This window comes from Gigantopelta aegis, chromosome 8, assembly GCF_016097555.1.
Source record: "Gigantopelta aegis isolate Gae_Host chromosome 8, Gae_host_genome, whole genome shotgun sequence".
Classification (NCBI taxonomy): domain Eukaryota; kingdom Metazoa; phylum Mollusca; class Gastropoda; order Neomphalida; family Peltospiridae; genus Gigantopelta; species Gigantopelta aegis.
This window is the reverse complement of record NC_054706.1, coordinates 1,108,457-1,125,255: the sequence shown is the minus strand read 5'-3', so window position 1 is coordinate 1,125,255 and position 16,799 is coordinate 1,108,457. Positions and strand designations below refer to the sequence as shown.

Sequence of the window (16,799 nt, the reverse complement as noted above, 5' to 3'; positions counted from 1 at the left end):
GGACTACTATTGTTTAAACAATAATAATAACCTCCATTAGCGGTTACATGTGTCTCTTAGAAATGCCAGAAGTAACCACTGAACACTCTCCACAGAAAAAGCTGATAGAAAATGATGGCGTAAGATGACCACAAGAGATAAGCACCTCTCACGGCTGGAGAGACAAGGACTGGGATGTGGAGATGGACATCAAAAAAAGTTTAAATATAGAAGAAGCTGCTAGATTGGGGAAAATAGAATGGAAATCAAAGGAGAAAGTACAATGGGATGAAAGATTATTTAACCAGATTTTGTCTTATTTTACAACCAGTAAAAGTAAAGAAAGTTTCACCTCCAGGGTTAGGGTCAGGGTTCCTTGATAAGATTTTGGTTTTACGTTACAACCAATAAATATTCACAACATCACATATGTTGTTTTTACTTCCTATTTATTGCATGAGGTTATTTTGCACAAGAACATGTACCATGAGACCGCGTATGTTCTTACGCAAAATAAACGTCATAAATACACTTTCCTAAATTTATTAATCAATCCTCCTTTCATGGATTTACTGAACGTTAAGATACATACTCTGCGGCAATGTTGTATAATGTTTCAAATATGATGAGATGTAATTTGTAAATCAGACATGACGTCAGTAATAAAAATGCTCTAACTCCAGTAAAATTAAAAAGGTAATTCCCCATTTACAGGTTCTGGTCCAGATCGCACATGTGTCTTTATCACTATAGTAAGATTCACTGTAATAAAGTGCCGACTGTTTCACCTCCATCAGTAGGTATCCGGCCATGGGCAGATCGTCAGCCTCGACGGCATGGTGCAGCGCAGTGCGGCCACTCTTCCCGTCGGCCACGTTCACGTTGGCCTGCCCGTACACCAGCGTTCGCAACATCGCAACATCACCATGCTGGGCCGCTAGGTGCACAGGCGTGAAGCCTGGAAAAACACATCACACACAGGTGAATAGTTAAACACTTACAGTCGTAATATTCTACACAGATGAATAGTCAAACACTTAAGAGTCATAATATTCTACACAGGTAAATAGTCAAACACTTACAGTCGTAATATTCTACACTGATGAAAAGTCAAACACTTACAGTCGTAATATTCTACACTGATGAATAGACAAACACTTACAGTCGTAATATTCTACACTGATGAATAGTCAAACACTTACAGTCATAATATTCTACACAGGTGAATAGTCAAACACTTACAGTCGTAATATTCTACACTGATGAATACAGTCGTAATATTCTACACTGATGAATAGTCAAACACTTACAGTCGTAATATTCTACACAGGTGAATAGTCAAACACTTACAGTCGTAATATTCTACACAGGTGAATAGTCAAATACTTACAGTCGTAATATTCTACACAGGTGAATAGTCAAACACTTACAGTCGTAATATTCTACACTGATGAATAGTCAAACACTTACAGTCGTAATATTCTACACTGATGAATAGACAATCGTAATATTCTACATTGATGAATAGACAAACACTTACAATCGTAATATTCTACACTGATGAATAGTCAAACACTTACAATCGTAATATTCTACACTGATGAATAGTCAAACACTTACAGTCGTAATATTCTACACAGGTGAATAGTCAAACACTAACAGTCGTAATATTCTACACAGGTGAATAGTCAAACACTTACAGTCGTAATATTCTACACTGATGAATAGTCAAACACTTAGAGTCATAATATTCTACACAGGTAAATAGTTAAACACTTACAGTCGTAATATTCTACACTGATGAATAGTCAAATACTTACAGTCGTAATATTCTATTCTACACTGATGAATAGTCAAACACTTACAGTCGTCATATTCTACACAGGTGAATAGTCAAACACTAACAGTCGTAATATTCTACACTGATGAATAGTCAAACACTTAGTCGTAATATTCTACACTGGTGAATAGTCAAACACTAACAGTCGTAATATTCTACACTGGTGAATAGTCAAACACTAACAGTCGTAATATTCTACACAGGTGAATAGTCAAACACTTACAGTCGTAATATTCTACACTGATGAATAGTCAAACACTTAGAGTCGTAATATTCTACACAGGTGAATAGTCAAACACTAACAGTCGTAATATTCTACACTGATGAATAGACAAACACTTACAGTCGTAATATTCTACACAGGTGAATAGTCAAACACTTACAGTCGTAATATTCTACACTGATGAATAGACAAACACTTACAGTCGTAATATTCTACACTGATGAATAGTCAAACACTTACAGTCGTAATATTCTACACTGGTGAATAGTCAAACACTTACAGTCGTAATATTCTACACTGGTGAATAGTCAAACACTTACAGTCGTAATATTCTACACTGGTGAATAGTCAAACACTTACAGTCGTAATATTCTACACTGGTGAATAGTCAAACACTTACAGTCGTAATATTCTACACAGGTGAATAGTCAAACACTTACAGTCGTAATATTCTACACAGGTGAATAGTCAAACACTTACAGTCGTAATATTCTACACTGATGAATAGTCAAACACTTACAGTCGTAATATTCTACACTGATGAATAGTCAAATACTTACAAATATAATATTCTACACTGATGAATAGTCAAACACTTACAGTCGTAATATTCTACACAGGTGAATAGTCAAACACTTACAGTCGAAATATTCTACACTGATGAAAAGTTAAACACTTAGTCGTAATATTCTACACTGATGAATAGTCAAACAGTCATTATTTTTAACACAGTTTAGTCATAATTTAAACACAGGTGACTCAAACTCTCATTAATTACAGAAATCAAGAACTCCATTTACACATCAAGATCCGTAATTTTCGTAAAATGTAAAGTAATTGATGATGACTGGTACCACCACTAAGAAATCAAGACCAGTCTATTTATATAGCTCAGGGAATGGTTTGTTTGCACATGACGATCACCCACCTTCGTAGTTAAGATAGTTCAGCTCAGGGAATGGTTTGTTTACACATGACGATCACCCACCTTCGTAGTTAAGATAGTTCAGCTTGGGGAATGGTTTGTTTACACATGACGATCACCCACCTTCGTAGTTAAGATAGTTCAGCTCGGGGAATGGTTTGTTTACCCACCTTCGTAGTTAAGATAGTTCAGCTCGGGGAATGGTTTGTTTACCCACCTTCATAGTTAAGATAGTTCAGCTTGGGGAATGGTTTGTTTACACATGACGATCACCCACCTTCGTAGTTAAGATAGTTCAGCTCGGGGAATGGTTTGTTTACTCACCTTCGTAGTTAAGATAGTTCAGCTCGGGGAATGGTTTGTTTACCCACCTTCGTAGTTAAGATAGTTCAGCTCGGGGAATAGTTTGTTTACCCACCTTCGTAGTTAAGATAGTTCAGCTCGGGGAATGGTTTGTTTACCCACCTTCGTAGTTAAGATAGTTCAGCTCGGGGAATGGTTTGTTTGCTGTCACGCCTGGACGAAGGTACTTCACCAGCGACTGCAGACACTGAGGCGACTGGTTCAGCACAGCCAGGTGGGCGGGAGTGTTGCCATGGCGATCGGCCAGTGAGGGGTCGGCGCCAGCGTGCAGCAGGATCTCGATCGCGTTGCTCTGCTGTGTCACCACGGCCAGGTGAAGAGGGGTCTACAAGAATATCATCACTGAGATGAAACTCGAGGATTTAAACAACGTTTAGTTGATAAATGAAATGCCCAAGGAGCTACAGGTATTTGTAAATGTCAAACAAGTTACAGACATCTCTGAACATCAGGTTGTAGCTCAGTAGTATAGCACTCGAGTGAGGAACGATAGGTCATAGGATCAATCACTCTTGATGGACTCTACTTTCTTCTTCATCCCAATCAATGCCACGTGACTGGAACATCAGTATGTACTGTACTGTCTATGGGAGAGTACAAATAAGTCTACGGTTTCTTTCAGTTGTACATGTAGCAGCAGCGAGTCTGTCTCTCTCCGTCTCTCTGTCTGTCTGTCTCTCTCTCTCACTCTCTCTCGGTCTCCCTCCCTCTCTGTCTGTCTCCCACCCCCTCTCTCTCCCTCTATCTCTCAACCAAATGTGACAGGAAATAGCTACAGTTTACTGTTATAAGGTGTCACTGAATGAATATTCATTTCATATAAATATATCTCTGATAAAAGATATACGACATAATACCATTGATTTTCTGATACACCTGCCACCATCTTCAAACACAACTCTCACCTGTCTCAGAAGGTTGCAGGCGTTGATTTTCTTTTTTGCGTTCGGCAGCGTTGCCATGACATCCAACAAACACTGCAGAGCTGGCGCCTGGTTATTGATAACTGCAAGATGCAGGGGTCTGAAGTAAAAGCAAAATATTTCAGTTAGTACGACTGTTCTGATCACGGACTAGGGCCTACACAGTACGACTGTTCTGATCATGGACTAGGGCCTACAGTTAGTATGACTGCTCTGATCACGGACTAGGGCCTACACAGTACGACTGTTCTGATCATGGACTAGGGCCTACACAGTATGACTGTTCTGATCATGGACTAGGGCCTACACAGTACGACTGTTCTGATCATGGACTAGGGCCTACACAGTATGACTGTTCTGATCACGGACTAGGGCCTACACAGTACGACTGTTCTGATCATGGACTAGGGCCTACACAGTTAGTATGACTGTTCTGATCACGGATTAGAGCCTACACGAGTCCAAAATATTCCAGTTAGTATGACTGTTCTGATAACGGACTACGACCTACATAGTTAGTATGATTGTTCTGATCACGGACTAGGGCCTACACGAGTCCAAGATATTCCAATTAGTACGACTGTTCGGATCATGGACTAGGGCCTACACGAGTCCAAAATATTCCAGTTAGTATGACTGTTCTGATCACAGACTAGGGCCTACACGAGTCTAAAATATTCCAGTTAGTACAACTGTTCTGATCATGGACTAGGGCCTATATGAGTCCAAAATATTCCTGTTAGTATGATTGTTCTGATCACAGACTAGGGCCTATACGAGTCCAAAATATTCCTGTTAGTATGATTGTTCTGATCAAAGACTAGGGCCTACACGAGTCCAAAATATTCCAGTTACTACGACTGTTCTGATCACGGACTAGGGCCTATACCAGTCAAAGATATTCCTGTTAGTATGACTGTTCTGATCATGGACTAGGGCCTAAACAGTTAGTACGACTGTTCTGATCACAGACTAGGGCCTACACAGTTAGTACGACTGTTCTGATCACAGACTAGGGCCTACACGAGTCCAAAATATTCTAGTTAGTATGACTGTTCTGATCATGGACTAGGGCCTACACGAGTCCAAAATATTCCAGTTAGTACTACTGTTCTGATCATGGACTAGGGCCTACACGAGTCCAAAATATTCCAGTTAGTATGACTGTTCTGATCACTGACTAGGGCCTACACAGTTAGTACAACTGTTCTGATCACAGACTAGGGCCTACACAGTTAGTACGACTGTTCTGATCACAGACTAGGGCCTACACAATTAGTACGACTGTTCTGATCACAGACTAGGGCCTACACAAGTCCAAAATATTCCAGTTAGTATGACTGTTCTGATCACGGACTAGGGCCTACACGAGTCCAAAATATTCCAGTTAGTACGACTGTTCTGATCACGGACTACGGCCTACAGAGTTAGTACAACTGTTCTGATCACGAACTAGGGCCTACACGAGTCCAAAATATTCCAGTTAGTATGACTGTTCTGATCACGGACTAGGGCCTACATAGTTAGTATGACTGTTCTGATCACGGACTAGGGCCTACACGAGTCCAAAATATTCCAGTTAGTATGACTGTTCTGATCACGGACTAGGGCCTACACAAGTCCAAAATATTCCAGTTAGTACGACTGTTCTGATCACGGACTAGGGCCTACACAAGTCCAAAATATTCCAGTTAGTATGACTGTTCTGATCACGGACTAGGGCCTACATACTTAGTATGACTGTTCTGATCACGGACTAGGGCCTACACAAGTCCAAAATATTCCAGTTAGTACGACTGTTCTGATCACGGACTAGGGCCTACAGAGTTAGTACAACTGTTCTGATCACGGACTAGGGCCTACACGAGTCCAAAATATTACAGTTTAGTATGACTGTTCTGATCACGGACTAGGGCCTACACGAGTCCAAAATATTCCAGTTAGTATGACTGTTCTGATCACGGACTAGGGCCTACACAAGTCCAAAATATTCCAGTTAGTACGACTGTTCTGATCACGAACTAGGGCCTACACAGTTAGTACGACTGTTCTGATCACAGACTAGGGCCTACAGTTAGTACGACTGTTCTGATCACAGACTAGGGCCTACACAAGTCCAAAATATTCCAGTTAGTATGACTGTTCTGATCACGGACTACGGCCTACAGAGTTAGTATGACTGTTCTGATCCAAAATATTAGACTCAAGTATTCGAGGGTCAAACTACATGTAGATGAGAATGAGACTAAGGAATAAAAATAGTTTGTTTTGTTTAATGACACCACTAGAGCACATTGATTAATTAATCAACGACTACTGGATGTCAAACATTTGGTAATTCTGACACATAGTCATCAGAGGAAACCCGCTACATTTTTTCTAATGCAGCAAGGGATCTTTTATATGCACTATCCCACAAACAGGATAACACATACCACGACCTTTGATAAACCAGTCGTGGTGCGATGGCTGGAATGAGATCCCAAACCGACCACGCATCAAGCAAGCGCTCTACCACTGGGCTACATCCGCCCTCTGAGGAATAACATAACATAATGCATGTTAACCTTTTAGACCGGCCTCGGTAGCGTCGTGGTTAGGCCATCAGTCTACGTGCTCTACCACTGGGCTACATCCGCCCTCTGAGGAATAACATAACATAATGCATCTTAACCTTTTAGATAGGCCATCTTAACCTTTTAGACCGGCCTCGGTGGCGTCGTGGTTAGGCCATCGGTCTACGTGCTCTACCACTGGGCTACATCCGCCCTCTGAGGAATAACATAACATAATGCATCTTAACCTTTTAGACCGGCCTCGGTGGCGTCGTGGTTAGGCCATCGGTCTACAGGCTGGTAGGTACTGGGTTCAGATCCCAGTCGAGGCATGGGATTTTTAATCCAGATACCGACTCCAAACCCTGAGTGAGTGCTCCGCAAGGCTCAATGGGTAGGTGTAAACCACTTGCACCGACCAGTGATCCATAACTGGTTCAACAAAGGCCATGGTTTGTGCTGTCCTGCCTGTGGGAAGCGCAAATAAAAGATCCCTTGCTGCCAATCAGAAAGAGTAGCCCATGTAGTGGCGACAGCGGGTTTCGTCTCAAAATCTGTGGTTCGTAACCATATGTCTGACGCCATATAACCGTAAATAAAATGTGTTGAGTGTGTCGTTAAATAAAACATTTCTTTAAATAAAACATTTCTTAACCTTTTTTACTCAAATATATTCACTTAATGTTTTATAAAAACATAAAATAAAGTTCATATTTGAATCGGTAAGTATTGGTTGATGTTGATTAAAATTAGGCAAACAATCGAAAAAGTTGCATTTACTTACGGGCACTTGTGGTCAGCTGTCCAGTATTTATGTCCACTATTCCCAATGATAGTGGTTTTCTGACCAGAATTGTTTTTCAAAAATGAACTACGATTCATATCCCAATATTTAGTGATTTTCATTGTTGGTGAAATGATCAAATTTATTATCAAATTAGCTGTCACAATCAGCAATCGTACAGTATGTCGAGATATTTTGCCTGCAGTAGTCACAAGGTTAATTCCAGCACTGAACACAGTGTTCGAGTTTAACGGTATCCCGATATCCCGGGGATACCAGGACTAAACAATGAAAGTCGTCATTTACTGGTGAAGTTAAGTAACAATATTTTCGAGCTCGTACCCAGTCTAATGCTATGCCATAACAATATCTCCCTCAACTCATACCCAGTCTAATGCTATGCCATAATAATATCTCCCCCAACTCATACCCAGTCCAATGCTAATGCTATTGTTTTTGTTGGATGTTTCCTCCTTTCAAATTTTATTTGAGATATTGGTTCATTAATAATGTCAGAATCACTTATAAATTACTGCTAAATATTAATTTATGTTAGAAATAGATTCCGTTTGATTGCAAATTTCACGAATTCCGCGATTGCTGTGTTGCAATAGACTGGGAACAAGAACAGTTTCGTCCAAGTTTGTTACGATGTTATTTATGAATTTCATTTAAGTGGGATACTAAATTCTCAGGTGGGATACCAGATTTTGAAATTTCCAACTGGGATACTGCCCCAAATTTTTAACACTGTGAACATGAATACCAAATAATGCCACTGTGTTGCATTTTAATCTCGAACACTGTGAACATGAATACCAAATAATGCCATTGTATTGCATTTTAATCTCAAACACTGTGAACATGAATACCAAATAATGCCATTTTATTGCATTTGACACATTTGACTTTTGTTTTCCCTCCATGTCCGATAGCCCTATAACGTAACCAGCAGCAAGTCTAACTGAAGTAAACATTATAGAACTAAATGACAGTGCTCTTCCTTGCATGGGTACTCAAGTCCTGTAAACAGTCTGGAGTAAACATTATAGAACTAAATGACAGTGCTCTTCCTTGCATGGGTACTCAAGTCCTGTAAACAGTCTGGAGTAAACATTATAGAACTAAATGACAGTGCTCTTCCTTGCATGGGTACTCAAGTCCTGTAAACAGTCTGGAGTAAACATTATAGAACTAAATGACAGTGCTCTTCCTTGCATGGGTACTCAAGTCCTGTAAACAGTCTGGAGTAAACATTAAAGAACTAAATGACAGTGCTCTTCCTTGCATTGGTACTCAAGTCCTGTAAACAGTCTGGAGTAAACATTATAGAACTAAATGACAGTGCTCTTCCTTGCATGGGTACTCAAGTCCTGTAAACAGTCTGGAGTAAACATTATAGAACTAAATGACAGTGCTCTTCCTTGCATGGGTACTCAAGTCCTGTAAACAGTCTGGAGTAAACATTATAGAACTAAATGACAGTGCTCTTCCTTGCATGGGTACTCAAGTCCTGTAAACAGTCTGGAGTAAACATTATAGAACTAAATGACAGTGCTCTTCCTTGCATGGGTACTCAAGTCCTGTAAACAGTCTGAAGTAAACATTAAAGAACTAAATGACAGTGCTCTTCCTTGCATGGGTACTCAAGTCCTGTAAACAGTCTGGAGTAAACATTATAGAACTAAATGACAGTGCTCTTCCTTGCATGGGTACTCAAGTCCTGTAAACAGTCTGGAGTAAACATTATAGAACTAAATGACAGTGCTCTTCCTTGCATGGGTACTCAAGTCCTGTAAACAGTCTGGAGTAAACATTATAGAACTAAATGACAGTGCTCTTCCTTGCATGGGTACTCAAGTCCTGTAAACAGTCTGGAGTAAACATTATAGAACTAAATGACAGTGCTCTTCCTTGCATGGGTACTCAAGTCCTGTAAACAGTCTGAAGTAAACATTATAGAACTAAATGACAGTGCTCTTCCTTGCATGGGTACTCAAGTCCTGTAAACAGTCTGGAGTCTTGCTAGACTCGGCCCGTGCCCGAGCACTCGTGGAGACCCTATCACGGACTTCGCTAAATTACATTATTACAAGTTCTTTTTTAAAAATAACCTAGCATTATACTGAAAATATAATACAGCTAATCCATTATGTCGTACAGTAAGGATGGGGTGTTTAGATGCTATTTTTATTTGTAACTAAGGTTTTCAGTCCTATCAACTGGATGTGAGGTAAACTGCAGGTAAACTGAATTCACCTTCTATTCTCAGTCCTGATTAGCTTGAACTCATGGGACTGGCCATGAGCAGTGTAGACCATACTAAATGTGAGTGCGATTCATAATTGTCTCAACAATAAAACATTATTGTTTTCTAAAACTGACTTATCACCAACTTGATGAGATTGTAAAGTCAACATTATCAAAGTGGGTTACGATTTTAGTATTCAAATCGAGAAATTGTATTACTGCTGGTGGGGTACTAGCTTAGAATGGCTCTGAGGTTAGGGCTGCACAATGGTCCAAAATGATGGCCCCTTTTCAGAATGGACACACAGAACAGCCAAAACCATATCATAAGTTTTGGATGGATAATACGGAAAATGTGGAACAAACCTGAAAAACACTGTACAGGCAAATAAAAATGTTGAAAACTTTCATCTTTGATAAACACATTTTTTTCTGTGTGAATTGTTACTCACAAATCTCCATTTTCATTTGAGACACCCGCCAGATGGCGCTGCACGAGGAGCAGGTAGCGGATGTCACTGGTCTCCGCATAGTCGCGCAGTGCGGACACGGTTCTCTGGGCGATTCGCATCGCCTCCAGCTTCTTGGCTGGCTTCGTCGACGTCAGTTGTGCTGCAAACATAGAGCAACTTGAACACAGGCTGAGGGCTAGTATTGGAAAAAGAAACCCTAAATGTACTAAACAAAATCAAATCTCACTTAAATACAGACCAAATTTTAAAATGGATTAACTGTAAAAGTTTACTGCATCTAAGCTGGACATAAAGAGTTTGTAATCACTTAGGAATTTTTAAATTACAGAAAAATAAACTTATTAAATATACATGTCAATTCTTGAATCAGTTCTTTAGCATATATTAATGTGAAATATGTACTATAATATACATTATTAATGATACACTATAAATGTACTTGCGAAATTCATCTTTAATTTGTATTTAGCATTACAACAAAGCTTGGGTTACTGTATGACTGGGTGATAAATTATTACAACTGATTTTACTGCCAAATTTCACAACGATGCCAGGAATATGTCACTGACTCTGTTTAATTTGGTGAAGGCTGACTACCAATGAACAGAAATATCTAACAACAATATCAAACGATGCCAGGAATATGACACCGACTCTGTTTAGTTTGAATGCTGACTACCAGTGAAAAAGAATATCTAACAACAATATCAAACGATGCCAGGAATATGACACCGACTCTGTTTAGTTTGAAGGCTGACTACCAATGAAAAAGAATATCTAACAACAATATCAAACGATGCCAGGAATATGACACCAACTCTGTTTATATCTAATAACACGAACAAACTTGCTGCGTATACCACACACCTGGGTTAGAACCCCGAGGCTGAGACAGGACTCTGTGTTGTGGAGACGCATCACCACGCGACGACGAAGTCTCCGAGAAACCCTCGTCGGTCCTGGCACCGTCCGACTGTCCAGACGGCACGACCTTACACTCAGTCTCTTTACAGCTCTGTACGGGGGAACCGGCTGCTGTCTTCCTCTTTGATGACTCACTACCACTCTGTGTAGGGGAATCAGGCGGAACTCTAGTCCTGGTCACATCCACACCACTCTGTGTAACTGACGTAACTGCAGCCATAGTGTCATCCTTACCAGACTCTGTGGGTGAATCAAGTTTGGTTGTAGACTCAGTCTTCTGTGACCGGTCTTCTTCTTCCATTGAAAGGTTCTTCATCGCACCAGTAACACTGTCGGTCTTAGATTCCAGTTTCTCCTTTCGGGCATTTTGTGACTGCAGAAAACGTTCATGCTGCTTAAGTGAAATGGGACCTTGGAAAGGTTCACTGTCAACTTCAAGGTCATTGCAGATATTCAAGTAGTCGTCCATAGGATTATATTCCGAGGGGTTCTCGTCGAAACAGGCCTTAATGGCTGGAAAATAAAACACTTCCATTGAAGGGAAGGAAGGAAGGAAATGTTTTATTTAACGACACACTCAACACATTTTATTTATGGTTATATGGCATCAGACATATCGTTAAGGATCACACAGATATTCAGAGACGAAACCTGCTGTCACCACTTTAGGGACTACTCTTTTCGATTAGCAGAAAGGGATCTTTTATATGCACCATCCCACAGACAGGATAGTACATATCATGGCCTATGTTGTGGAGTACTGGCTGGAAAGAGAAATAGCCCAATGGGTCCACTGATGGGGATCGATCCTAAACCGTCCACACATCAAGCGAACGCTTTACCACTGGGCTACGTCCCGCCCCAACTCCATTGAAGGGAGGAATTAACCAATGAAAACTACACATATTGTAATATCACATGAAAAATAAACATATTGTAATATCACATGAAAATACACCAGTGCGTGCTGATCACAAAACACACACAAACAAAAACAGCATGAATTGTCTTGATGTTTGCGAGACTTGTACTTAAATTTACAAATTTATAAACTATCAATTTAATTTTGAAGAACATTTAAGAATTCTCTATGAATAGGTCTCTTAGTTATCAAAGAAGTACATAATGTTGTGGGGTGTTTGTTTTTTTTAATTTGGGGGGGGTGGGGTTAACCGCTAGAGCACATTAATTTATTAATCATTGGCTATTGGATGTCAAACATTTGGTAATTTTGACTTATAGTCTTAGAGAGGAAACAAGTTACATTTTTGTTATTAGTAGCAAGGGATATTTTGTTTGTATCACCCTACAGACAGGATAGCATATACCACTGCCTTTAATTTGATATACCAGTCATGATGCACTGGCTGGAACAAGAACTAGTCCAATGGTCCAACCAATGGGGATTGATCCCAGACCGACAGAGCGTCAGGAGAGCGCTTTACTACTAGACTAAATCCCACCCCTGGAATGAATGAGTGAATGAATGAATGGATGGATGAATGAATGAATGAATGAATGTTTAACGACACCCCAGCACAAACTACACATCGGCTATTGTGTGTAGCCCCGCCCCCACAAGTACATCAATGCAACAAACCTTCATCCACCATTGCTGGAACATTTCCTTCCTGCTTGACGACATCTGAAGTTAAAGTTCAAACTCACCCACATCATTACAAATCAAATAACTAGTGTACATTTACATCCTACATTGTTTAACGAATGAAAAACAACAAAACAAGGCTTTTGCATTATTAATCTAATTAGGAGTCTGGTGTTGTGATTAATTTTAGAACTGCTAATCAATTTGTAGCATTTTATTCCCAATTAAACTGCAAAGTCAAAGATTGCTCTGCACTCCATAAAAATAAATTTTGAGCCTTGAAACCCACTGTTGTATTTATGAGTTTTTAAAATGAGTAAATAATGTTAAAGGGTGGGGACCTGAGATTCCACCTTGAAGCAAATATTCAGTCACAGCAATGTATGAAGAGTTTATTTACAAAATGCAAAACATCCATGTGTCATTTTGAGAAAAACATGTTTTGTTTTGCAACGTGACGTAGCATACGTGTATACCATATGAAGCGGAGTTATAGCATCCTGTTTATTGGACATAAACTCTATTGTCATTCTACTAATATCAGTCTTTGTACTAACATCAGAATATCTTCAGTGCCAACGTCAAAATTGGGTAATTGGCATATATTGCGTTTGGTAAATGAATCCTTTGATATGTTTATCATATCAACTTAAAGATGGGACAGTTGGTTAAAAAACATAACAAAAATAAAACTGTGGATGAAAATAACATTGCAAAAAAATCTGGAAAACATCTTAGGATGTTGAAAAGCAGAATGTTAAAAAATATAAAAGTAAAACTACTGATAAAAATAAAATTGGAAAAAAAATCTGGAAAACATCTTAGGATGTTGAAAAGTAGAATGCTACTTTGAGTTCATCATTAAAATGCAAGGATACATGTAGTTACGTGGTAATACCGAGTTTCACAAAAACAGGGATCGTTGTTAACACTATAAACTTACCCACACCCAAACCTATAAGGAAAAAACATTTAACTTTGAGTCCGATGTTGAGAATGTCAAGTGTGTATTACTTACTTCCATTAGGCAAAATCACTCGGTTGGCTTCTCTGCTAACCCTTCCAAATCCACCATTACCTCCCCCTTCTCCTCCTCCTCCACCCCCCGCTCCAAACCCTCCCCCGGTGAACATGGGCGGGAAGCCATCCAGTGGAGGTATGATTTTTCTTTTCTTTCTCGCTATGCCGTCTTTGTCTAAAGAAATAAAAAACAAAAGAAAAGCAAAACTGTTAAATTAACAGCAAAAGCAATTTTATATATACATCTTTTTTACAAATTGTTATTAGTTTTTCATATATATATTATATGTAACACTAGGAAACAAACCGAGATTCTGGGGGTACAGGTAGTAGGATATACAAACAGAGATTCTGCAGGAAGTAGGATATACAAACAGAGATTCTGGGGGTAGTAGGATATACAAACCGAGATTCTGGGGGTACAGGTAGTAGGATATACAAATCGAGATTCTGCGGGTAGTAGGATATACAAACAGAGACTCTGGGGGTAGTAGGATATACAAACCGAGATTCTGGGGGTACAGGTAGTAGGATATACAAACAGAGATTCTGCGGGTAGTAGGATATACAAACCGAGATTCTGGGGGTAGTAGGATATACAAACCGAGATTCTGGGGGTACAGGTAGTAGGATATACAGAGATTCTGCGGGTAGTAGGATATACAAATCGAGATTCTGCGGGAAGTAGGATATACAAACAGAGATTGTGCGGGTAGTAGGATATACAAACCGAGATTCTGGGGGTAGTAGGATATACAAACAGAGATTCTGCGGGAAGTAGGATATACAAACCAAGATTCTGGGGGTAGTAGGATATACAAACCGAGATTCTGGGGGTACAGGTAGTAGGATATGCAAATCGAGATTCTGCGGGAAGTAGGATATACAAACAGAGATTCTGCGGGTAGTAGGATATACAAACCGAGATTCTGGGGGTAGTAGGATATACAAACCGAGATTCTGGGGGTACAGGTAGTAGGATATGCAAATCGAGATTCTGCGGGAAGTAGGATATACAAACAGAGATTCTGGGGGTAGTAGGATATACAAACCGAGATTCTGGGGGTAGTAGGATATACAAACAGAGATTCTGGGGGTAGTAGGATATACAAACAGAGATTCTGCGGGAAGTAGGATATACAAACAGAGATTCTGGGGGTAGTAGGATATACAAACCGAGATTTTGCGGGTAGTAGGATATACAAACCGAGATTCTGGGGGTAGTAGGATATACAAACCGAGATTCTGGGGGTACAGGTAGTAGGATATGCAAATCGAGATTCTGCGGGAAGTAGGATATACAAACAGAGATTCTGGGGGTAGTAGGATATACAAACCGAGATTCTGGGGGTAGTAGGATATACAAACAGAGATTCTGGGGGTAGTAGGATATACAAACAGAGATTCTGCGGGAAGTAGGATATACAAACAGAGATTCTGGGGGTAGTAGGATATACAAACCGAGATTCTGGGGGTACAGGTAGTAGGATATACAAATCGAGATTCTGCGGGAAGTAGGATATACAAACAGAGATTCTGTGGGTAGTAGGATATACAAACCGAGATTCTGGGGGTAGTAGGATATACAAACAGAGATTCTGCAGGAAGTAGGATATACAAACCGAGATTCTGGGGGTAGTAGGATATACAAACCGAGATTCTGGGGGTACAGGTAGTAGGATATGCAAATCGAGATTCTGTGGGAAGTAGGATATACAAACAGAGATTCTGCGGGTAGTAGGATATACAAACCGAGATTCTGGGGGTAGTAGGATATACAAACCGAGATTCTGGGGGTACAGGTAGTAGGATATGCAAATCGAGATTCTGCGGGAAGTAGGATATAGAAACAGAGATTCTGGGGGTAGTAGGATATACAAACCGAGATTCTGGGGGTAGTAGGATATACAAACCGAGATTCTGGGGGTAGTAGGATATACAAACAGAGATTCTGCGGGAAGTAGGATATACAGAGATTCTGGGGGTAGTAGAATATACAAACAGAGATTCTGGGGGTACAGGTAGTAGGACATACAAACCGAGATTCTGCGGGTAGTAGGATATACAAACCGAGATTCTGCGGGAAGTAGGATATACAAACCGAGATTCTGCGGGAAGTAGGATATACAAACTGAGATTCTGGGGGTACAGGTAGTAGGATATACAAACAGAGATTCTGGGGGTACAGGTAGTAGGATATACAAACCGAGATTCTGGGGGTACAGGTAGTAGGATATACAAACAGAGATTCTGCGGGAAGTAGGATATACAAACAGAGATTCTGCGGGTAGTATGATATACAATCCGAGATTTTGGGGGTACAGGTAGTAGGATATACAAACAGAGATTCTGGGGGTACAGGTAGTTGGATATACAAACAGAGATTCTGGGGGTACAGGTAGTAGGATATACAAACCGAGATTCTGGGGGTACAGGTAGTAGAATATACAAATCGAGATTCTGGGGGTACAGGTAGTAGGATATACAAACAGAGATTCTGCGGGTAGGAGGATATACAAACCGAGATTCTGTGGGTAGGAGGATATACAAACCGAGATTCTGGGGTTAGGATATACAAACCGAGATTCTGGGGGTAGTGTTATATACAAACCGAGATTCTGGGGGTAGTGTTATATACAAACAGAGATTCTGGGGGTAGTGTTATATACAAACCGAGATTCTGGGGGTAGTGTTATATACAAACCGAGATTCTGGGGGTAGTAGGATATACAAACCGAGATTCTGGGGGTAGTAGAATATACAAACCGAGATTCTGGGGGTAGTAGGATATACAAACCGAGATTCTGGGGTTAGGATATACAAACCGAGATTCTGGGGGTAGTGTTATATACAAACCGATATTCTGGGGGTAGTAGGATATACAAACAGAGATTCTGGGGGTAGTGTGATATACAAACTGAGATTCTGGGGGTA

The 16,799-nt window shown here is 40.1% G+C and overlaps 1 protein-coding gene across 1 annotated transcript in view; it reads right to left on the bottom strand.

Annotated features, from left to right (window-relative positions):
* LOC121378614 (nuclear factor NF-kappa-B p105 subunit-like) overlaps positions 1-16,799 on the bottom strand; it is a 49,383-nt gene that overhangs the window by 19,204 nt on the left and 13,380 nt on the right. Inside the window, exons 10-16 of the mRNA XM_041506873.1 lie at positions 13,864-14,040; positions 12,840-12,884; positions 11,183-11,752; positions 10,295-10,454; positions 4,236-4,353; positions 3,433-3,655; positions 768-937 (exon numbers count right to left, since the gene is read on the bottom strand). Of these exons, the coding sequence (XP_041362807.1) occupies positions 768-937; positions 3,433-3,655; positions 4,236-4,353; positions 10,295-10,454; positions 11,183-11,752; positions 12,840-12,884; positions 13,864-14,040 (1,463 nt within the window). The remainder of the gene's footprint in view (positions 1-767; positions 938-3,432; positions 3,656-4,235; positions 4,354-10,294; positions 10,455-11,182; positions 11,753-12,839; positions 12,885-13,863; positions 14,041-16,799) is intronic.